This window comes from Lepidochelys kempii, chromosome 1 (assembly GCF_965140265.1).
Source record: "Lepidochelys kempii isolate rLepKem1 chromosome 1, rLepKem1.hap2, whole genome shotgun sequence".
Lineage (NCBI taxonomy): Eukaryota > Metazoa > Chordata > Testudines > Cheloniidae > Lepidochelys > Lepidochelys kempii.
In genome coordinates, this window is record NC_133256.1 from 121,904,459 (window position 1) to 121,929,619 (window position 25,161).

The 25,161-nt window shown below is 38.8% G+C and overlaps 1 protein-coding gene across 3 annotated transcripts in view; it reads right to left on the bottom strand.

Annotated features, from left to right (window-relative positions):
* The window catches only part of HERC2 (HECT and RLD domain containing E3 ubiquitin protein ligase 2), a 331,520-nt gene that overhangs the window by 137,806 nt on the left and 168,553 nt on the right, over positions 1-25,161 (bottom strand). For all 3 annotated transcript variants that reach the window (XM_073353148.1, XM_073353158.1, XM_073353169.1), the window contains 8 exons: positions 16,098-16,317; positions 13,347-13,447; positions 9,223-9,379; positions 4,949-5,059; positions 3,790-3,961; positions 2,912-3,085; positions 1,302-1,490; positions 459-610 (listed from right to left, as the gene is read on the bottom strand). In XM_073353148.1, coding sequence (XP_073209249.1) covers positions 459-610; positions 1,302-1,490; positions 2,912-3,085; positions 3,790-3,961; positions 4,949-5,059; positions 9,223-9,379; positions 13,347-13,447; positions 16,098-16,317 — 1,276 coding nt within the window. The remainder of the gene's footprint in view (positions 1-458; positions 611-1,301; positions 1,491-2,911; positions 3,086-3,789; positions 3,962-4,948; positions 5,060-9,222; positions 9,380-13,346; positions 13,448-16,097; positions 16,318-25,161) is intronic.

A 25,161-nucleotide genomic window follows, 5' to 3' on the forward strand; every position in this document is an offset into this window, starting at 1 on the left:
GGAATCTTATTCATGACATTCCCTTCATACATGTTCATTGTTGTCTAAAATACATAAAAAAAAAAACTTAGTTTTCTCTCTCTCTCTCTTTTTTTTTTTTTTTTTAAAGAGGGAAACTAGCTCTTTCCATTGCCATTAACAGCAATTTATTTGCTGGTCTAATCATGACAACATAGTTAAGACAAAATCTAAAGGAATGTATGTTTGTAAACCATCTTGCATTGCTTAATTTCTTATCAACATTTGAATGATACATATGTACTGGAGGACGTGAACAACCATAGCATACTATGTTATCTTTTGCCTATTGTCTTTTCACTGTAAGTGGCTGTGTTTCAGTAACACTTACTAAATGTCTGAATATTTAATCCTACCTTAGTTTCTAACATTAAAGTAGAATATCTGTAAATACATTCTATGCTTAAGCTGGTGAGTCAATGGTATTTTATTACACATACACTGTGTCCCCATGGCCTAGTCTTCCACCATCTCCACAACCCCAAGAGAAAACTTCTCCAGTTGCTGCCAAGGCAAGATAGTGATGACCATCTGAATGTGCTGCAATCTTCACAATATTTCTAGAAGCAAGACTCTGCACCAGCTGTGGTCCCTGTAAATTAGTTAGAGACAACGTACAAAGAAAAGTTACTTATGTTGCTCAGAGTGTTGAAAAAAACTTAGACAACTTGATAATTAGATTTTTCCCAATAAGGCCTTACTTCAAAGCTGTCCATTCCAGCATTAAATTAATGAAACCAGAGAACCATGCCAGAAGTTCAAATCCAATATCTGGGCTTGGTAAAAGACAGAGGATGCTCTGGAGCTCTCATTTTGTCCCATCCTTATAATGCATGTAATATATATTAAACTGGCTTTTGTCTGATCATTTCAGATAGTCTTCGCTGCATATTTTTCTGTTTTAGTATAATTTTGTTTAGGGAATTAATGCTTAGGCAGTGGTAGTCAAAACATTTATTAGCTTAAATGCACTTCATGCTAAGCAATTGCCATGTTATATGGAAAGAAACGGCAAAGCAAGACCACTGGAAAAGAAAAAGGGCACTGTTCATGAGGCTGGATTGTTGCGAGCACCATAACAAATATTTATAACGTAGGAAAAATTCTTAACATGGCAAACAAAGGTGACAAACCATTGCTCCTGAGGGTTCAAAAACAAGGATTTTAAGATTAGCAGCATCATATTATCTCCACTACACATCTGAATTATTAGAAAGAACAATCTCATAGCAGCATATTTTATAGAAAATGGTATGCTTAGTATGGATGTAAAAATCACCTACCAGTGTGTCACTGTTGTATGCCTGCGTGTAAACTCGTCCATTTCTAGATAAGATTAAAAAACGTTTCTCTGCACAGGCAACTTGAATAACTCCGAGATTGGCAAGTCCTTCACACTGAATTGGACCACTCACATTAGCATAATATTTCCATCCTATTAAACCCCAACCTATGACTTCTTGCAGAGATCCCTGTAAGACACAAAGCTAAGTAAGAATTTACAGTTCACTACACAACTTAAAACGCAATCACCAGTGTATTTTTTTCTAATAATTATGCTGCTTCAACAATACTTCAATCAATCAGTATGCATGGTAGCTGTAAATGTAAGACAACAGTGAACCTTACCTATTAATAAGTTATTAAAAATAGTCTCACACATCACAATCTCATAGGAAGATACCATAAGTGGGTGAGGTAATATCTTTTATTGGACCAATTCTGTTGGTGAGAGAGACAAGTTTACAAGCTACAATGAGCTGTTCTTCAGGTCTCGGAATGGTACTCAAAGTGTCACAGCTAAATACAAGGTCGAACAGATATTCTTGTGTTTCGCTGTATCTGTTCGACCTTGTATTTAGCTGTGACACTCTGAGTACCTTTCCCAGACCTGAAGAGCAGTTGTGTAGCTCAAAAGCTTGTCTCTCACCAACGGAAGTTGGTCCAATAAAAGATATTACCTCACACTCCTTGTGTCTCTAATATCCTGTGACCGACATGGTTACAAGAACACTGCTTACAGAATATACCATAAATATTTATAGCAAGTATGTAGAGAAGATCTTTCAACCAGTGAAGTTATATAAAAATTTGAGGGTTTCTTTAAATTGCTACTATATCGGAGCAGTCTGACTTAAACATTTAAGAAATTTGGTCTTGACCATTTACTTTGATGGGCACTAGGAATAGTACATTTATGGGGCAGGATCAGCCATCAGTTTTGGAGAATGACTTACTTGTCATTCTGTAGAAACCTTTGGCAGATGGGTAGACCAGTAACAATGGCTCCAGAATAAGCCACATTCCGATAACCCCGGCGGTACTGGGAGGAGGGGATAAGAAAAAGGGAAACAGAAGACTAAGATCCCACGGCTGAAAAAGTAGCTTGGAAAACAAAAATAAAGAGTATAAGAGGATTTTCCTCATTCCACTGAAAGTATTAAACTCTTTGGTACAGTCCATATATGTTTATATCCACTATAGGATATCATTCAGATATTACTCCTGAACTGCTTATACAACTTTGGATTCTTTTAAATTGAATTACAGAAATTCTGAAAAAAGTTCTAACTATAAAGAGATTTCAATCTTAAATTATACCTTATCTCCCTGGTCAGATACCTTGTTTGGCTATGGCCAAACATGAGGAAAAGAGGCAGGGAGGTTAAATACTCAGACTACTATAATCAGACAGCTATGCATTGTGGAAATTCACTTTAGACACTCTGTATGAAAATATTTTAAAACCAATCGTTACACTTCTCTGAGCACGGTCAGCTAAGTAAACTGATGATTTATTAAAATCATTGAATTGTTTTTCTTGGATAGTTTAAAGAGTAAACTAATTTTCCATCTACATACAATCATTTTATTTGAGAGTATATGAGATTACCTTATGAGATGTAGGAGAGCTACACTGTGGAGGCATACATGGAGTGGCCAGGCGATCTAAGTGGGCCATGATCACAACTGCCGTTTGTCGTAGATCAATAGCTAGCTCGTTGTCCTGTGGTAAAGTCAGATACCTCAGAAAACTCTCATTGGGACTCAGGGAGTAGGACAGCATCTAAGAAAGCAAAGAAAAGCAGTTAAAAATATAAGAAAGTTAAAAACAGGAAAATATTCAGAGTACTTTTTACACACCCGATACGTTCTTTTCCCTTATTTCTCTAGATACAGACATGGCCTATTTTGTGGATACTCAGCATCTGTAATTGCTATAGAAGTTAATAAGGGACTCAGCATCTGTATATACTATTCCTTCTTCATGCAAGCAACAATTTTAATTATATATATATACTCTGAGAAATACACTATTAAATTGTGTTTATTACCACCGAGTAAGCCACTATTTCAGTAACAGAAATTGATGTTACCTTTGTATCAATTGTGCTATTCTGTACTTCACAATAAAATTTAAGAATGTAATGATGTTTCAATAAAACTCATGGGAAAAGTTAAATGTTCAAGAAAATTAATCCACAGAGTTGTAGTACCACATAAAAACTGTTTCTACAACAAAATCTAAAATGCAGTATTTATTTCAACATACTACAAACTTCTAATCTGCCATCCGGAGATAATGCAAAATTTACATACTGTTATACAACAGTTGTATATGTATCTTGATGTGTAAGTTACTACTACAAAAGTGGAGTTACAAACTTTAGAAGAGTAACAATGAGTGTCTATACTTGATTGCTAAACAACATGACACAAATAATTGGATACTAGATAGAATTTACCTGATAAATGAACACACACATATACCTGAATCTCATCCTCGGCGTTAGGTATGTCTTTATTACAGATTATGCTCTGAAACCTTTGCAGCAAAGGTAGAAGGGGTGCACTTGTTCCTTGTGCAGATCGCTCATTATCTGTTTCCCTTGTTCCATTTTCCCAGAGTTGAAGCAGCAACATAACAGCAGACAACATTTGGCTGAAAGAGTAAGTTTACCATCTCTGTTGTAAGCACTCCTACAGAAGTTATTTGAAGTTCTACATTAAATCAAATTTTAGAAGATATGCATATTTAGTAGTATAAAACCTGGATTTTTTATTCAAATAAAACATACTGAAAATGGATTCTGCAACATAATATATATAATAAATTGAAAGTTGCATGAAAATATTTTTTGGAGTTAAGGGGTATTGGGGCAGAATCTACTCAAAGATAGCTCACTTAAAACCTTTGCTGAGTTGAGGGTCCCCCCCGCCAAACAAAAGGGTCAAAGTGAAGTACAGTTTTTGAAATTTTGAGGTTTTTTTTTTTTAGTTTTGGTGTGCGTGCAAGTTTTAGCTTTGATTATTCAGTATTATTTGGTTATTGACTAAATGTATCCTTCGCTGGTATAAATCAGCACAGCTCCACTGGCTTCAATGGAACTATACCACTTATACCAGATGAAGATCTGGACCAAATGTCCACAAAAAAGTATTTCAGGATAGTTTTAATGTACCTTCACCTCCTTTCTTGCGAAGTTTTAGCTACATAGGAATTGCTATTTTGGCTCAGAACAGTGATCCATCATTGACCACAGACAGATCTTGATGATTCACAGAAATATGAAAGAAGTCTTCTAGCAGAAAATTATCTAATAGACTTCCCTCTAAAATATGTTTCTTTCTAGTCCCCATCAGTTAAATTGGCTTAGACCCTGAAGCATGAGTGCTTAGTATTCCCTAATTTTCTATCTATATTTCACCCTTCACTACCCTTCATGATAGGAAATTATGGTTAAATCCTGGCCCCACTGACATCAATGGGAGTTTGCCATTGACTTCACCTCTAATCATTAAGGAGAGAACCCATAGGTGTTGCATCAAAATGTTAACATTGAACTAATGTAAACTAAATCCCAAGAATTGCTCAGGACATTTTAATACGCACTCTTGTTTGAGAGCAGAAAAGTGCTTCATTTCTCACCTTAGTGTGCCCCTCTGTACTGCCAGCTCTAACAATATAGCAAGTGCCAAGTGCTGGTCTTGTAAAGGAATGTTGGCTGGCCCTTTGGAACTTGGAGCTCCATGTACATCACTATTTAAAAAAAAAAAATTGAAGATGCAGAAATTAATGTTTGCAGCATTAACACATTACATGAAGTTTACAAAGAAACCAGTGGGAAAAAACAAAACATATCTGCGCAACTCCAGTGTCTGCAAGGTGCTAGAGGATGTCAAAATTTATAGGAAGACTATAAGCTTTTGGGGCAGAAAAATATCTAGGAAAACAGGCTGAGGATGAAGCATAAAGAATTGACTCTTTTGGGGAGGTGCTGAGGTTTATTTTTAAAATAAATAACTATCCTCAACTACGATGCTTTTCAGCTGTGCTGATAAGAGTGCCGGTTTCAATCCATGTTATCTGTGTGTTCAATTTTTGGAAAGTAGTGAACAGCAAAGACCAAAAACATCTGTTTCAGGTGACCTAATTACTATGGTTCCTTTGACAACAAGAGACCCAAAAGCCATAGTGGCACATACAGCATCCAGAAGCATCCTTAGGTCCACTTCCTCTTGAGTACTGCACAAGTCTTGGACTTAACACTTCTACTGGTGATGGACTTTGGTCCTTCACCATCTGAAAAGCCTTGAAGCAAGAAAAACTGCTTATGCTGCATTTTGAATCATATATTCACAGAGGAATTTTACAAGTGATTGCTTATTGGATGCCATGTTTAGAAACTTTTTCCAAAGAGGCACAGGGCCTCCACCAATCACCTGCTATTTCCCGTATCCAGAGCCATCCCTTGGATAGGATGAATCAGGGCAACCGCTCTGGGTCCCGCGCTTTGGGGGACACCACGGGACTGTGTGATTGGCCAGCACAGTCGGTCCCGGAAGAGACAAATCTGTCAGTTCCACCCCGGGCCCCACAACCCCCTAGGGACAGCCCTGCCCGTAGCCAACCTTATATCCTGTCCAGCACTCTCTTTGCAGTTTTCAGAGTTACTATTGTCATATCTGTCAAAAACTTCGATTGAAGAATTAGCTTTTCAAATCCTTTGAGGACCTGCCTCAAATACTCAGCAGCCAACTCATCAAATGTGTGGAATGCGTCATCATTTGTACGACAGCCTTGGCATCCCATTTATACACTGGAGGTTCTTTGTTGCATGCTCTTAGCGCATGGATTTTTTTAGATTGAGATTCCAGCTGATGCCCTCATTCAGTTTTGTCTGTTCTTCTCATAGTTCCATCAGCATGGAAGAGGGACACAGGCAGCACAGGTCTTATTGGGTGACTAAGAACAGTTGACATTGAATCATCAAATGCACCTCTCACAAGTTTCTTCATTTGTTCTCCATAAACATTGCTATTTTCAGCAGAGACTTCTCTACACCTGACATTACATGTAGTCCAACAGATATGTTGATAAGCACCTCTGCATGAGATTCAGGGTCGAATGAATTTGTCATATTGCTGATGACATGGTTGGTAAGAGCTGTAATGTATTCTTCATCCCTCTTCAGTGCATAGGCTAGGACTTGTTTGTGAACTTAAGTCTTCACTACTTCTTGGTAGGCTACTTCTTTCTCTCAGCTTTTCCATATTCATAATAAGCTGTGTATTCTCATCTCTAACACTAATGCTGACCTGTGCATAAGCGTCACTGAGTTTCTAGAACATTTTAAAGGCTAATACTGCATACATAGGCAATTTACAAATTAAAACCTTATATCAGGCAAACTACATGCTGCATTGTAAGTACAAAAACTTACAAATGGAGAAGCATATTAGGAATCCATGTACATTTAGATCTATTCACTGTGCAGTGTAACCTATGGGCCTGCAATCTACTGCTACTGGTTCACAACCTTCAGTGAGACTGATCTGCTCAGCAAATATCAATTGCAAATATAGAAAATTATTATAATCTCTTGTGAAATACTTTGATAATTAAGAATATCTTCTTCTTTTCCCTTTATGCCGCTTTTCCTGGTGAGGGTCGCAGCGGCAGCATGCAAAGTAGGGAGGACCAGGCGCCCTTTTCGTCCGCAACAGGTTCCAGCTCCTCCTGGGGATTCCCCAGCGTTCCCAGGCCAGCCAAGAAATAGAATCTTTCCATCATGTCCTGGGTCAGCCTCAGGGCCTCTGCCAAGAGGGATGTGCCCAGCAGAATATGGGATGTGAAAACATTTCACATTAGTATACTGCAAAGTGTTGCTATTCACCATTTTTGTCACATGCTAAACAGCTTCATTTCTGGGAAAAACATGCCCATGCAAAACCAGTAAAAATCTTTTAATACATTGTCATTTGGTAGCTTTGACCAATAACCACCACATTAAGGTGTTGAAATTAATTTCAACAGTGAAAACTGTAGTTGCAGTCCTGTTGCAGTGTTTCTGGAATGGTGCAAAAAATAACACGCATTTTGTGTACCATTGTTTCACCTCACCCACAGCTTTATAGAACCACTTGACAGTGCCACGTCATACCTCTTCTAAACGTACATAAAATAAGCTTTCAGATTATATATAAGAACATAAGAACGGCCATACTGGGTCAGGCCAAAGGTCCATGAAGCCCAGTATCCTGTCCTCTGACAGTGGCCAACGGCAGGTGCCCCAAAGGGAACGAACAGACAAGTAATCATCAAGTGATCCAAACCATCTCCCAATCCCAACTTCTGGGAAACAGAAGTTAGGGACACCATTCCTACCCATCCTGGCTAGCAGCCATTGATGGAGCTACCCTCCATGAATCTATCTAGCTCCCTTTTGAACCCCATTATAATACTGGCCTTCACAACACCCTCTGGTAAGGAGTTCCAGAGGATGACAGTGCTTCGCGTGAAAAAATACTTTCTTGTGTTTGTTTTAAACCTGCTACCTATTAATTTCATTTGGTGGCCCCTTGTTCTTGTATTATGAGAAGGAGTAAATAACACTTCCTCTATACAACTCATAATTTTATAGACCTCTATCATATCCCCCCTTAGTCGCCTCTTTTCCAAGCTGAAAAGTCCCAGTCTTATTAATCTCTCCTCATATAGAGGCCGTTCTACACCCCTAATCATTTTTGTTGCCTTTTTCTGAACCTTTGCCAAGTCCAATATATCTTTTTTGAGATGGGGCAACCACGTCTGCACGCAGTATTCAAGGTGTGGGCGTACTATGGATTTATATAGAGTCAATATATTTTTTGTCTTATTATCTATCCCTTTCTTGATGATTCCCAACTTACTGTTTGCTTTTTTGACTGTCGCTGCACATTGAGTGGATGATTTCAGAGAACTATCCACAATGACTCCAAGATCTCTTTCTTGAGTGGTTAAGAGCTAATTTAGACCCCATCATTGTATATGTATGATGTGGGTGCGTGTATGGTAGATACATTCAACTCCAAAAATATGGCCCTTTTCGAAGATCAGCCACACGCCTACTGTGTGGATCCCAGGATCCCAGCCCTGAGCGATATAGCTGTGTTGGCAAAAGTTTTTAGTCCAGGTCTCTAGTATTAGTTTTGCATTGACATTGCTTCCCCACTTCCAGTTTGCATCCTAATTTTATAGAAAATTTTGATCATGAGTGTTCATTTGAATATGCGTTCAAGTGCAATTTAAACTAAATATTTTTGTACAATTTAAACTAAAAAGGACAATGTATTGTTCAATATGGAATTCTCATTCACTTTTACATAGCATCTCATTAAAGATTATATATATGCCAAGTCTGAACATTAAAAGTAGCCCATTTAAGTTACCTAAGCACAGTACATCTGAGCAATTTTCTTTGAATTATGAAAAACAAGCTCATTTCAAGATAGCGATGGTTTGGGAACCTCTAGAGCAGTGGTTCCCAAACTGGGATTCGCAAATCCCTGGGGTTTGGCAAAATGTTACAGGGGGTTCGCCAGAAAAATTTCCTTAATGGCAGCCAGAGGACCCCAGGCATGGGAGGCAGCAGGTGTGACCTGGTTGCGGAGCAGACAGCCTGAGCCCCGTGGAGCGCTGAGTGGGCAGCCGAGCCCTGGTCAGCGTGTGGCCGACAGCCTGAGCCCCATGCACGCACACGTGCGCACACACACAGCGTGTCTGTCAGTCTCCGATTTGTTTGATGCCAGGGTATCAGAAAAGGAAACTACTCTATGGAGCGCTCAATTTACCAGAAACTATTTTTATCAGTTATTAAACATTCAGACTCACCTTTAAATGCCAGTTCAAAAACAAACAAACAAACCATAAAAACCACTTACCCAGTCACAACAGACCTTAGGAATTTAGTAGCTCTCTCCACAACTTCCAACCATACAGATGATACAGTCCCTTCATCAAAAAGGGATGCTTCTGGTAGTGCTCGTAGTGCATCAAGAGATTCTTGTAACAATTCACTGCAAAGGTCTGCATCCTCACCTACCAGCCAAGATAACATATCAGTTACCTTACAGTATGTACTAGATAGCTAACTAAGGGTACATCAGTATTTTCTCAAAATCATTCTGAGTGTGAACTTTAGAAAAAACAATTACAAACCGCCAAAACTGGTAAGTGTATACAGTATATATACTATGGATTGATTTTCATGAAATAATTTTGACTGGAACTTTAAGAAGTTGTACAGCTAACCATCAAAGCACCCCACAACACAGGAGGACTAATTATTCCTAAATCATAGCCAACAACAGGATTCTCCTCAGTTTCCCTGCCAGCCTGTCCTATTATTTTTATTCCAGACACAAAGTTTTAGTATTTAACTTTCATTTATCACCTGCACCCTAAAAACAGTTACTTTTAAAGTAATTCAAAACCCCATTTAACCAAGCTGAGTAAAGATTATGTCCAGGCTAGTGGGCTGCATATGGGTTCGAGCCACTGGCTCCCTCTCTGGAGGTGGACAGAGAGGCAGAAAGAGCAGAAGGATATCACTACCCCTTTTTGAGAGAAAGGAGCGATCAAAGCAGTTACTCTTCCTGTTAATCAGAGAGGATGACAGCCCTTAAAGGGGCTGATGGAGGGGTTTTGTTTTTATTTCTGGGGTGAACAGAGCCATAACATACTAACTAGAGCACTGAAATCCTTAACAAGAGGGAGCTAGCGAAGGAGAGCCCCGAATTAAATTTGTGGGGATAAAACCCTGTATGTCTTAACTGGGGCAACTGCATGTGGGGGAAGTGTTAGAACTAATTTATTGAAGGTGGTGTGGATATAGCAACACACATGAAACAGATAAGACTTGGGAGGGCAGAATGGCACCAGTGCTTTTAATCCTGTCTTTCAGATTTTAGTCCTCAAAAAACGACGTCACTGACTAATAAGACTCAAAGAGTCTAGCTGGTTTTATAACATCTTCTGCCTATCTATAGGCTGATCCATCCTCCTGCAGTCCCTCCCACCAGATACTACTTCATCTTTCCATCATAGGTCTAGCTTTTCTAACTCTTACACTCAGTGAAGCTTCTACACTCAAAAAAAGTCATCCATCAATATTTATTCTCATCAATTTAAAATGACCAAGAAATCTGTTGCTTCATCATTGCCATGAACAGCTGCAAGAAGTTCAGAAGTTAGAATCATCAGAATCAGTAGAGTAAATGAATATGACAAACAGTATGTGGTTGGTGTTCCAGGACAGGCCATTCTCCCCCAAAGCTTTGGGCTTTATACAAAAGATTAGCTATGCCTGCTCAATATATTATTGGTCACAGACCTTGATCAAATTACTTTGCATTATTGGGGGGGGGGGAAGAGACGTCTGGAAGGATATTAGTCCAACCATCATGTCCCTTTTTGGAACAAAACGACAAAATTCAGTTGCTTCAACGCTTTATTTCAAGGAACAGCAGAGAGGATATAAGAGAAAAGAAATACTTTTCTCACAGTTAAGACCACTTCAAATTGTGGGATTTTGTTGTGTTGTTGAACAAACTCCTTTTCAACCTTACAGTGCAGTTCTATTCTGAGAAGTGGCACCAGTCAGTGTACATCAACTCAGTGGTTTCCATTTCAAATCTGCTGCTTCCCAAGAAGCCTTCTTCCTGCCCCCCAAACTGTCGAACCAACTCACCCTAGAATCTGAAAGTCAAGATTTTTCTTTCCAGACCCATATATCACCACCAGTAAATATGACCTGAGATGTATTATAGGTGTAACTGAATTGTACATCACTGTGTACCTCAAAGCAAATAGTCTGCCATTAATTTAACAATTCTGTGGGCTGTACAAACCAGAAAAGAACCCAATTCACTCTCACATAGTTTAGTTTCTTAAATGTTAATAGGGAGCAAACTTACTTTTACATAAGGGGAAAGGATTGTCAGAAACACAAATAGCTGTAACATGTGTAACTCACATTGAAACTCAACAGGAGTTACGACTGACATTTGTGCTTTTGACAGTCTTCCCCTAAAGATATGGCTTAATTCAAACTCGGAACTGATGTGTACAAAGAGATACCATTTTGTTTTTGTTTTACCTTAACCAAATTTTAATGTTGCTAGTACAATATTTATCTCAGTTTACATTTGTGAAAACTGGCAATTATATCCTATCAGGTTACTTTAAGTCATAGGGCAAATAAAGTTCTACAAGACTGTTCCCAATAGAGACTCTCCTGTCAGTCGGAGATATTTTTACTCCCTGGTAGGGCACTAAGTCTCTCATTCATATTTCTTTGCAATTTTTTCCTTTAAGAATAAATGCTAGTTTTTTTTAAACTTGCCTGCCACTTCCCCACCCTTCCCCCTCTCTCCCAAATCACCTGAGTTTGGCAATCTGGGACTTATTATATTAGAGATAGCGCTGATAGCACCAGCCATTAAAGTTGCAAGTCCCTACTTTCTGTGATTGCTACTCTAGGCTGCTGCAGACTGTGCCAAGTATGGACCCAACTAATGGAACCAAAAGCAGAGACTCTCCCTTCTGTGTTCTAAATGTCCCAATGCTATGAATAGGCAAGGTGGAGGAGGAAGCTACCTGATTCAAATGCAGAAGGTACAAGGTTCAGACCTTGGAGGAACAGGGATAAATTGGAACAAGGAGCTTGGGGGGAGGCTTGAAGATTGGCTGAGGGCTAGAGAGAAAAACTGGAACTGGGATGGGAGGGAACTGCTATTAGGAGCATGGGAGGTGGGAAGACAGACTGGATGAGGAGCCAGGAGAATGTGGGCAGAGGAAAGGAGAGACACAGAATGGATGAGGAGCTGGGAGTGGGTGGGCAAGGAGACTGGAAACAGTGGGGAGGAGACTAGGATTGGGTAGGGAAGGATATTGACACCGAGATGAGAAACCAGAGGAGTACAAATTGGGAGAAGGAGCTGAAGTGGGAAAGAGACACACCTGGTTGGAAGGGGTGGGGCAGAAGAGTGCACTCACTAGAGAACACCCCCCTCCAAAGCTTGGAATGGAACCCCAAATTCTTGAGTCTCATCATTTCTTGGCTGTCAGCAAACATCTATGAAACTCAAGGGAAAAGTGTCATCCTCTAGTGGTCTACATAGCAGTATTAGGCTATCATCCTCTATCAGTTACCCTATGAGCTCAAGGGGTGTGTGAGGTGAACCTAAAAGTTGCAATCCTGATGAAGAATCGAGTGTGTCAATATAATGCCACAGGATGGCATTTTTTCAGTTTGCCTTCTTTAAAATCCTAGAACATTACACAAAAATATATTAGAAACATACTTATGGTTGCAAAAGAAATGTCAGAATTAAGGTGATTGTGCAACCTTAATTCAGCCTCCTTGTCCCTATGCCTTTTGGTACAGTCTTTAATTACATGATTACATGCTGTTTTTTCCATAGAAACGCAACCTCTTTCAGTGCACAGAATGGACCTGCTCTGGAGATTAATCAGGGTTGTTCAGTGAAAGAGGCTGTTGTCTGTAGGACCTCTGCTTCATTTGTTGCGAAGATTAGAAAGTGTGTAGTGAATAAGGCAAGGAACTGCAAGAAGGAAAAGAATGGTTTATTATTAAGGCAGTTGTATGCTGCCCTGGAGAACTGGATTCTCTCTTCCTCTGCCACAGAATTCTGTGGGATGCTGGACAAGTCACTTAAACCATAGTTATTAATTGGGTGTTCCTCATTTTCTGAGTGCTGACGTGAGACCCTGGAGCCTGATTTGCAGAAGTGCTGAGCACTCATAATTGCAACTGAATTAAATGGGATCTACCCCTTGCACATATGAAGTGCTGCATAATGCCAATTATTCTGAAAAATCAGGTCCTAGATGTCTCAAATTGGGCACTCAACATTAAGGGATACTTTTTACCTTAATCTCTCTCCGACTCAGCTTTGTGACCTTAAGAATGTTCTTTTAAACCTAGTTTGTACATGTAATTATACAAAATAAGGTAAACATAAGATTGCAAAATGGACTTTACCTGACCTCCAAGCTCTGCGAAGGAATGCAAATGCAAATGAAAGTGCTGCTCTGGATCCCACTCGTGCAAGTCCTTCTACACCTTTGCCTACAGGTCTGGGACTAAGACAAGAAAATTTAAAAATTCAAAATCCTTTCTTAGAGAGAGTTAATGCTCTTTAAATGTTAACAGCCAAGATGCATTTCCATTGTCCAAAAAGATCCACCCCATCCACCAAGAACCTTGGGTTAAAGTAAGTCAGAAGCTACATTGATATCATGTGTGTTGCCTGTTCCTAAATCTTACCGCTACTGTTGAGAAGAAAGCTCTAGTTTTAGGCCTCCTTATAGAAAACTGAGGCTAAAAAAGTGGTGCTTGTTCAGTTTTGTGAGCAATGTAGAGTAAGTGTTAACCAAACCAGTGAGAAGTCTCGAGTCCTGTGAAACTGTCATTATCCTGAAGACCTTCTCAGAGCTGGTATGCTCTATGACAAAACATCTTTCAAAAAAATTTAGTTTAGGCCCCAAATTTAGCTTAGACCCTCCACGTAACCCTTCTTTCTCTAGAGACAAGGGTCACAGTCTACTGAGCCATTTTCACCATAAGCCAGCGAGGGAGGTGAGGAGAAGCTATCCTCCCTTGCACAGTCTCTCGTCTCCCAGTCTCAGTGATTAATCGGGGGGAGGATGCAAAGGGGGGGGCCCGGGCCCACCCTCTACTCCAGGCTCCAGCCCAGGGATCCTAATAGTATCAGCTACGGTAGCTGACCCTTTAGAAACATGACATGTACAATTCCCTGGGCTACTTCCCCACAGCAGCCCCCACTTCCTCAAGCTCCACTTGACCCTTATCTCAGGGCCGCCTCCCTTGTGCCTGATATGGTGTGTACTGCTCAGTCTCTCCAACAGCACAACTTCCTCCCACAGCTCCTGACATCCGCACCCTCCTGACTAACTGGGAGGCTTTTAACTAGTTTCAGCCAGTCCCTGATTGGCTTCAGGTGTCCCAATCAACCTAACATTCTCCCTGCCTTCTGGAAAGATCTTAATTGGCCCCAGGTGTCTTAACTGACCTGGAGCAGCTGCCATTTAACTTATCCTGGTACCAGCGATTTGTTTAGCCTGGAGCGAACATATCTATCTCCCGCTACTTTTCTATAGCCATCTGGCCTTGCCCCATCACACTATGTACCAAATCATATTTTTCTGCTAAGTGGATGGTGTTGTATTTATAGTTTGCTTCAATCTATTCTCCAAACAGTTTTCGTTTTCTTGCAAACCCAGCTGCAACTTTTCTCTCACACTTTTAATACCAGGATTCATAAATATTTTGACATGACTGTTCACACCGTAAGAATGCCACTGAAAGACAGCTATTAAAATAAGCTTTCTACAACAGCACATGCTTTTGAATGGTCCTCCTGCAGTCATGTTCAGGGCTGTAGCTATGATTTTGCCTCTGGGATATCTTCTGTCCAGCAATGTATTCAACCTGACTCTGATACACCTTGGTTTATCTGTACCCAGCAGCTGTCTCTCATAGGAATTCTCTCCCATCAATTATTGATGCTAAGCTCTAACAGTTTTGTTATCATCTCCTTTCCAATTAACTTTTATGATGAGGGTCATATTAACACCACTTTTATTTGCAAGTTCAATAATGGGTTGCAGAAGGAGGTGGCATACATTTAATTTTTCTTAATAGCATTCACTAAATGTGAACACATTTCTGCTAACCTTTTTATTTCTATTTGTGAAATCACATTAAAATAAATAAGTTTCACCCTCTACCTGCAGAATGAGCAACCTCCACCCACCCCACTGTTTCTCTTAGAAAGAATGACAATCTTGTCCTTCCAATTGGTTGCACATCAGGGATTTGGACTGCTTCGGTTTGCTGCCCCAATAAAAAAGTTAAAATTTTTATACTGAAATTTCAACAGTTTGATTTAAAAAAAAAGTGCTGGTCTATTTAAGTCATGTCTGAGGCCAAAAGATTTCTTCAAGGAACAGAAACAGCCAGACATTGGCGCATCATCATTGCCAGATGACTCATAAGTACACTTTCCTTTAAATACATTCTTGCAGAGAAGTATAGAAATTTATCAGACAAAAAGGCTTTCCGCACTAACAAAGGAATTTCAACTTGAGTTGCCTCACACTCTTCATCAAATACAGCATGCCCCTTCCCTCCACTGGCACCTTTCCTGTGAACTAGAATTAGCAAGTTTATTTACAGCAGGAAAGTAACTGGTATATTTCTTGTTCGGCTACTGTTTTCTTTGCCATATCTGCAGCTACTCCCTTTTAACATTTTTTGCCCGTATCAAGATAATGTATGACAAGGAAGACTATTTTTCAGCACTGTTTAAAGTGTGTCCTGTGCCATATGCATGTAAGTATATTCTAACAACACAGCTACTAATGTCATTCCAGTCATATGATCTCCCTTGACATAAATTCTGAAACAGGCCTGACCACAGCTAGCTAGAATGACACACAAGAAACACCTTGGTGAAAATAATATTACAGCTTAGAGGAAGTTTCCGTCATAGGATCATGGTGTAAAGCAAACAAATATTAAAGTGTCAACCAAGGACCAAAGCCACTGCCTCAGAGATACATACAGTAGCTCTGGTGCTTGTATTAAATCCAGAAGGAAAAAGAAACCAGTGCTAAGGTCTCTCACATTAGTGAAGTCACAAAAAGATGACTAACATCTGTTTTAAATTGATCCAGCACCAGAGCAACCTGCTTGTCCTGATCGCATTACCTTTTCTTGTCCGCAGCAGGCAGAGGAATACTACTGCTTTTCCACTTAACCTTGACGTTCTCCTGAAGAACAGTTCTGTTCAATGCAATGAAATATCGTTCCAGGACAACTAGCCTCTGTTTCAGCCGCAGAGCAGAAAGAGTTGTCGTGGCAGTTTGTGTGGCTAGAACTTGCTGTTCCTTCACCAGCACATACAGGCACTCTTTCAACTCATTCACATCTAAAAGAAACATGGCAGAAAAGTATTACTACTGTGAGATAGCAAGATGAACACAACATATAACCGAGTTCACAAATATGAAAAAAGGTAAACTGAACAATTTGAGGCAACCAGGCATTCTAAATCACAAAGGTTAGTAAGACAAAGACTACTATTTTTCAGTTTGCAATTTAAAAAAAACACCAGCATCTTTTAAAGTGTGTCCTGTTCTCTATGCAAGTATATTCTAATAATATACTACTACTGTAATTACAGCTAAATCTGACTTTACTCCATAAAACTCACTTGTCTTCTTACATAAGGGTCAGGCACGTGCTAAATACTCAAAGTAATCACACATTGCACATAATAGATATGTAGAATAGCAAAGATAAGGTTATTATGGAAAAACTATTTCCTTACTTGTGTGAATAATTCTGAATCTTAATAGTTCATTAATGTAGTCTCAATATGTGGTATAAAGTATTTAAGTGTTCTAAATAAACAACTTAGACAGCAAATTTCTACCATCTAGCAGACCTTGTGGACAGTACTCTTATGTGCAGCCAACAGCCTTATATAAGGTCTGTTGCTTGCATTTTATGTGCTGATATACATTATCTTATGTTTCTTAGTATTTATAAAGCAACTCTCAGAAGCTCCAGGATCAGTGCCAAGGACTGCTGAGCTTACAAAACAAGAAGTGTTAGAAATTAAAGCGTATCTTGAGAACACTGCCAAACAAAACATGTTCTGAGACTGAACATGTGCTACATTGTATCACTCAAAGGGTCTGTAGCTGTCCAAACAAAAGACAACATCAATAGCCCAAGGAGCTCATAAGCTAATGACAATGGAGCAGGGGAAAGGCCCATGTTCTCTGTAAATAAGTATGAACATGTTTAATTCCTATGGCAAATTTCAGGAAAGGTTTATAAAAAGTTTCTTAGCAGGCTTCCCTTCTATCAACTGTCTGATCACTAAATCTCATGCTGATCTCATGCTGCTTTTCACTAAATTACAGCACCCTTAATACTCTCCAGCCAGGCCAGTTACCCAGCTCCTAGTAACAGAAGTATTTTGTTTTAACGAATTTATGAGTATTTAAATCCAGATTATGACACAGAACGCCTCACGCACAGTGCAATGGTATTAAGAACAGCTGTGAACAACAGTTCTAACAGAACTACATCTGTAGTTTGGAGAACCCCATTTCACAAAACATTCATAAGAACATAAGAACGGCCATACTGGGTCAGACCAAAGGTCCATCTAGCCCAGTATCCTGTCTTCCAACAGTGGACAATGCCAGATGCCCCAGAGGGAATGAACAGAATAGGTAATCATCAAGGATTCATCCCGTCACCCATTCCCAGCTTCAAGGCAAACAGAGGATAGGGACACCATCCCTGCCCATCCTTACTAATAGCCATTGATGGACCTATCCTGAAGGAACATATCTAGTTCTTTTTTGAACCCCGTTATAGTCTTGGCCTTCATAACATCCTCTGGCAAAGAGTTCCACAGGTTGACTGTGCATTATGTGAAGAAATACCTTTTGTTTGTTTGTTTTAAATCTGCTGCCTATTAATTTAGTGACCCCTAGTTCTTGTTATGAGGCGTAAATAACACTTCCTTATTTACTTTCTCCACATCAGTCATGATTTTATGGACCTCTATCATATCCCCCCTTTAGTCATCTCTTTTCCAAGCTGAGAAGTCCCAGTCTTAATCTCTCCTCATACGGAAGCCGTTCCACATCCCTAATCATTTTTGTTGCGCTTTTCTGATCCTTTTCCATTTCCAATATACATCTAGCACATCCCTCACATTACAGTCATAACAGTTACATGAGACTCATTCAGTATAATCTCCCTGTAAATTCAGGTCTTTGCAATACAGTATATTTTATATATTGCCTCTTTTTTGTGAGATGTCTTTGCACACGTAGCACCAAATTCAAATGATCATTTCTGCAGCCATATCACATTGCAAATTCATGTCTATTTTGCTGTCAGCTATCACCCCATCCTCATTTTCAGCAACATTGTGAAGTGAGATGCACTGAGACTGTGTGCCAGGCTACTTACTGATGTAACCATAGCACCCCAACCTTTATTGTGTAAACAAAAACAAAGAGGGAACATCTTGTAGTGCATGGCCTTCTGTATGTCAGAGTATCATAGCAGAACTTCTTGTTTGAGATTGGCATGTCAGCTTTACTTGCTGCCTCCCATAAACAATCTGAAGAGGTAAAATCAGTTTTCTCCTTACCCTCCCCAACAGAAAATCCTATCAGCTTCCAAAGGCCAACTCGGAGATGCAGCAGTGAATTAAAAATAGCCATCCAAGAATAACCCTTCTGCATTTTACTAAGATGACTTTATTAACTGTGGGCTTTTTGACAGCTGATTTAAATATGCAGATTTAATCATGCCCTGACCTAACTTTCCCTGCTAGGTTTTCCCATATACTTTTAGCTACAACCTACCTACCCTTCCTTTAAATGTCACAGAAGAAGAATAAAGCACATGCTCAAAGGAGATCTGGTTGTGATACAACATGGAAGGGAACTCATTTAGAGTTCCTTGTAGGCATCAGTAAATAACTCCTACATATGGGCAAATCCGTTTATTCTTTCAATCTAAGCATTAAGTACTTCTGAAGCCTGTCCCCTCTGCCATCTACTTAGGGAATAGCCACTACTGTATGATTCTTGACCCAGGATCTATATAAATATGACATCTGGTGCCAGACTCAGCAGGTCTACAGAGTAATATTCAATTAATGGGTCATTCATAACTCCTAGCAATCGACAAATAAAATAAAATAAATTGGGGCAGCCCTTAAAGCAACTTCCAAGAGCAAAAAATAGATACAAGTTGTCAGAGGAAAAATATCCTTCTATTCCAAATGACACACAAAAACAATGAAAGTATATACAGCAATAAATTCATGGAAATGACCACAGAGGAGAGCTGGAGATCACTTCCGTTCCCCAAGCACCAGGAGGAAGACCAGATCCCACCACAAGAAGTACCACAGGGGCAGTTTCTCTTAAAAAACCACCACCACTAAAATTTAAGGCTTTTACAAAACCAGATTCAACCCCCAGTAGCCTTTACTGCAGTTAGCACTCTAAATCTGGAATACTGCATGACTACACAAACTTTGACTAAAGGTGCAACTATGGTAGGAAGAGCAGTGCTACTCTCAAAAGCTGCCCATTGGCTACACACAGGCTATTGTTGCTACAATGGCAACTGTTAGTTCCTAAATGTTAAAGCACCACACAGAGGGTATAACCTATATGCATAAAAAAAAATTTTTAAATCAGATAAATGAGATATTTTGGTAACAGCCAGCAACTAGTTGGGCAGAAACTGTTACCAGTCTAGGTTTCAAGTATCGTGAAGGTTCTGTTCTATTTTATGTAAAGTTAACTTAAAGGCACTTGACCTCACTGTGATTCAAGATCTTTAAAGTGAATCCATATGAATTAGAATACAGTTTTTAAGAACATTTTATTTCTTCCCCATGATACTATACTTCCAGAGCCTCATAAGGCTTCAATTTTGTGGAAGCCTTCTACCGAAAAATTCAACTTCAGACAGAGATTATACATGAAGTATTTCAATCCAACAGTAGTTTTGAAAGCAATGAAAACTGAGGCAAAGACTGGAACAGCAATTTAGGCTGCTAATGGCAGCTGTAATGTCATTCTGGCAGAGACTGCAGGAAGTTCAGAGACCTTAGAACTGAGGGGAAATAGTGATTATCTCTGTTTTAATAAGATTACATATACACATTTTTACCCACTTTTAATCTTCCACTTTTTCTGCAGTTTCTGTTTAAGTGACTTGCATTCATCATTAGAAAGATTTAAATACATCAGGGATATGATCAGGGAAGTGGCAATTAATTTTAATATTACCAAATTATTTCAAGTCTAAATATCAACCTGTATAATATAACTATCAAAAAACTAAATATACTGTATTAATAGTAACATGTGATTCAATTTCAGCTGAGAAGAACAGAGAACGTATGTTGCATCAAAGGGAAGATTAAAACAATAAGTTATTACACAAACATACAAGACCATGATACAGAGTACACTCTAGTCCATTTTACCTCTACAATTATTTCATAAATCCTGGAGCTGTGCTACTTAACTAGACTACTACATGCAAGGTGAGAAATACAATGGTAGCCTGAAGAGTTAAGTTCTCAAACTGTGGTCAAAAGAGCACTTGTTGATTGTCTGCAGATAGGTGGCTGTTTAAGGATACATACTCCTCATTTCCAGTGGCTTTATTGCTTTTAAAAGTCTGCCAACACATTAAATGGCTTTCTAACAGTACATTTTCATGTAAGCAGTTGCCATGAACATGTGCAATTGTGAATGGGAGGTCAAGTAAACCATGAGATCATCTCTGTTTTACATTTGGTCTGATATGAAGAGGTTTGAGAACTTCTGTTGAATAGCCGTGTTTAGCAAAGGAATCCGCAGCATATATGACGGGAGTACATTTCAACCTATACATACCCAAAAGGAGATCAAACAAACCTTGGCAAAGATCTATTTTAAGAGTGTAGCAGCAACTCATGACTATACTTGCAAATACATATTAAAGAATGAATTGAAATTAAATAGAACGGACATTTTTTCTCAAGGGTAACCAAGTTTTGGATTTTCCATTCCTATAGGGAATGGCTGAGTTCGCCTTACTGGAATTCAAGAAAAACTGGTCTGTAACTTGGATACCAATTGTCTCGAGATATAAATGGGATTAAATGCTTAAATAAGACAAGTCTTGTTAACATGAGCATTTTCTTTTAACCTCTTCAGGGACACTAAGCAATGATCATCAATTAGAATACAGTGGACTGTAAGACATTACTAGTTTCCCACAATAATATGGTAGGATGTTTTTGTTTGCTCCAGAGGGTAAGGGTGTAAGTGAGGAACGGAAAGAGTAGGCATTCACAGACCTTCATCCTTCCACTCATCTGTATTTCTGAATCTTAGCCTAACGAAATTCATTCTCCTAAAGATGGGATATTAAGTGAGCAATATTTTTCCTATTACACCTCTACCCGATATAACACATTCCGATATAACACGGTAAAGCAGCGCTCTCGGGGGACGGGGCTGCACGCTCCGGTGCTTCAAAGCAAGTTAGATATAACATGGTAAGATTTTTTGGCTCCCAAGGACAGCGTTATATCGGGGCAGAGGTGTAATTATCCTTTTTACTATAATTTTAAAAGGAGGTTATAAAAGGATATATTATTCAATTACAGATTTTTTTTTAGTAACTATTTTGTATGTAGATAAGCTATTCTGACTTAGTCCATTAACTCAGTACTAACAACCCATAAAACATGGAACTTCCAGGAAATTTTCCTCGTAATCCAGGAAGATTTGAAAACTGTTGCTACACCGTGTATCTACAATATCTCACTGAATCCATTCTGGTAATTCTCCTCTTCCCCAGGGGCCACTGCCTCTAAAGTGACCTCCTGATGCAATTAGCTTTACTAGCAGTGCCAGAAAACAAGACACATTAGTATCTAAAAACCGCAAACTTGCCCCCATACACCTTAAATTCCCTGGAGTCCTGTGTAAAAAACAATGGCTTACAAACACTTGTCTTATTAATTCACTGCTGGTACAAACCAGTTTCGACTACACAAAGAAGCTATCAGTATTATTTTACTTATACATTTCTTGCTCATTTAAAGTTAATGCGCTACTGCTCATTCCTACCTTTTCTTTTTTATGCTATTGAAAGATGTTAAAAAAAAATGAAGTCATAAATACAGAAAAGTATTTCTGCTTAAACTCATTTAAAATGTGAGCTATACATCTGATTTCAAATACCGAATGGAACTGGAATAAAGTAATTCCATCCTTGTGTATATGTAGCATTTCATCCTTTATTAAAATAGAACATGACTGAATTAGGGACTTTTTTCCTGACTTTTGTAGCCTAGCTTTTACATATATATGTGTTTTATCAACATTTTTGCTTTTCTTTTTAAAGAGAAAACACTGTCTAATGTCAGATGACATCAAGTCAATGTATGGAACAAGAACTACATTTAAAGCAAAAAAAATAGCTTAATTTAACTTACTGACTGTAGCTTTATTTCTTCAACCTTTTTCTTAAAACATGCTTTACGCTTTTTTCTACAAATTGAAATGGCATTTAACTTCAGGAGAAAAGTTGCACTTTTGGATTCAGAACAGTAATGAGCTACATAACCCATTATTATTCTTAAAGTATTATGTAAGTACCTGAAAACAGGTTTGTAGGTAAACAGTGTCTGATTAATTTGACTATCTAGCTCATCAGATTTTTCTAAAATTAAAATATAAATATCCTTATGAGGACAAGGACAAGCAGAGGGCAAAAAAACTGCATGTCCTCTGTTCACTACATCCAGCTAAGAAGAATAAGTTAGCAATAGGCTAATATATATCAAGTGTGCTAAAAAGTTTATTAAACACAGCCACACTTTTGTGAGCTCTACTATGTAGGCAGCTGGACAATTTAAGTTAAGGTTTAGGTTAGATACATGAATTGGGAGTTAAGACCATATAAAGCCTCTAACTGAATTCAGACACCACTGTCATTTACTGGATGGAAACACTGAAAACTGACAGTATTTCTAAAAAATTGTTTAGAAAAATGCATTTTTCAGTGTATTGTATGTATTCTTATTGAGGACTCATTTAGTGACTTTAAGGTACTATAACCACTGTAGTTTTTCCAACTCCTTTAATAACTATTAGCACCGCAGGACTCTGCAGATTAATGATCGCACTAGGGGGACACCACCACGCTCTGGCACAAAACAGACTGAAGAAAAGGAAGGGTACCAACAATGAAAGAGGACAACGTATAAATAAAGTAATAGAAGATTAAAAGGCTACTTCTCCAACCCTTCTCCCACCCCAAAAGAGGTTTTTGTACCACCGTATGAGCGTGTTATTTTCCTCTTTTCACGTCCAGGAAAGAGGGCAGCTGCACTTATACATACACACCTTTGCATCACTGGAACCTCAACAACAAACTTTACAAAAAATGTGTAATTTAGAAAATAAATGAAAGCTAAGGTTTTAAGGAGGAACAATACAAAAATTAGGGTGGGTTAGTAAATAATAAAATTAGGATTTTTCCAAAGGAAAGCAAGGCAAAAGGCAGCTTGAAATGCTCTTCTCTCAAACGGAGATTAGTAAGGACTGAATGTAAAATGGAAACACAGTAAGAAGCCACTGAGTAGTCAAATTTGCATGTCATTACACTGTTTTTAAGGTTTATACTATGGTAACAACCAAAAGCCCTAATCAGAGGGGCCTCGTTTTTCTGTACGAATACATATTGACCATTGCTGCCCCAAAAACCTGACAAAGGGGCTCATTCTAATTTACCCACTGTTCTGGAAGAGTAAAGAGGCTTTAATGTAAATAACAAACAGACACAAAGTGTTTCTCCCCCAGTCAGGCCTGTGCCAGTAAGACCCAAGTGAAGAGCACTACTCCCCTAAGACATTCATAGGTATTTTCTATCTATACTCTTAGTAAATATGGTTTCAGTTCTGTTAAGTTACACATACAGGCAGTCCCCTGCATCAGCATTGACTTCAGTGTGGCTTTACACAGGTTCATGGGGTCTATTTGTGCACATTTTTGCCGGCTGGGGGTCTATATTATTGCACAGTTGTAAAACCATGGCTGTGGCCCAACTATGCTTAAAAATGGTTTTATAATGTAAATGGTGCATCGTAAAATTGGGTGTAACTATTGGCAAAGGCTCACTGACCACACAATAAACTTGACTGATTTTGTGGGTGGCGAAGAGACTGACCTTAAACCCCTCTTTAATAATATTTGTTAAATATCTCCATGCTTGAAACAGGCTCCCAACTCCAAATTTCCCAATGCATATTAGCAGTTGAAAAAAAAAAAAGACAACTTAAAAAGAAGTGACACTGTCTGAAATTTTGGCTATTGTTGCAGAGAATACCACTTATTTCTTAAATAAGACTTTTCATTACTAGATTTCAAAGCACTTTGCAATCTTTAATGCATTTATCCTCACAACATCCCTGTGAGGTAGGGAAGTGCTATTATCCCCATTTTACAGATGAGGACTGGAGGCACAGCATGCCTTGTCCAAGGTCATCAGGAAAGTTTGTGGCAGACCAAGGAACTGAACTCCCAAGTCCTAGGCTAGTGCCCTAGCCACTATAAAGTATAGCGAGGGGGAAGAGGGGGGAGGGGTGTTCTACTTTTCAGACTGGGTGCCTGTGCACTTGACAACTTTGTGTGGTCCAAGGCTAGCTATTTGAAAATGTGGTCAGTTTCTCCCATTTGTGTAGGGTCTTTCACACAGTAACAGAAGAGCAAAATAATTTTTAAAAGGAAAAGAAAAAAAAAAAGCAATTCTAAAGCCACAAAAATTGGCAGGACTCCTGAAAGGTAGCTGTTATAGGTGTAGCTACTTTTATCTAATATACACAAAGCTAAAAATATGCTTTAGTTCACATTAGAGCCACCTACACTACAGCTCAGTAATAATGTGCATAACAAGTAGTTATAGTCTAAAGACTTGTCTACACTTGAAAGCTGAATTGCATTTAAGTAGGATATGATTTTAAAGCACAACAACTACTATTCTAGCAAAGCTCCATTTTGTAGACAAGCCTTAACATATTAACGTTAACTACAGCAGAGCTCTCACTCTGCTATAATGAGGACTAAAGTATGGATTAGAAAGATCTCATTCTGTAGTCCTCTACCTCACCAAGAAAATTTTAAACACATACACGCACGCGTGCGCACACACCCCTGCC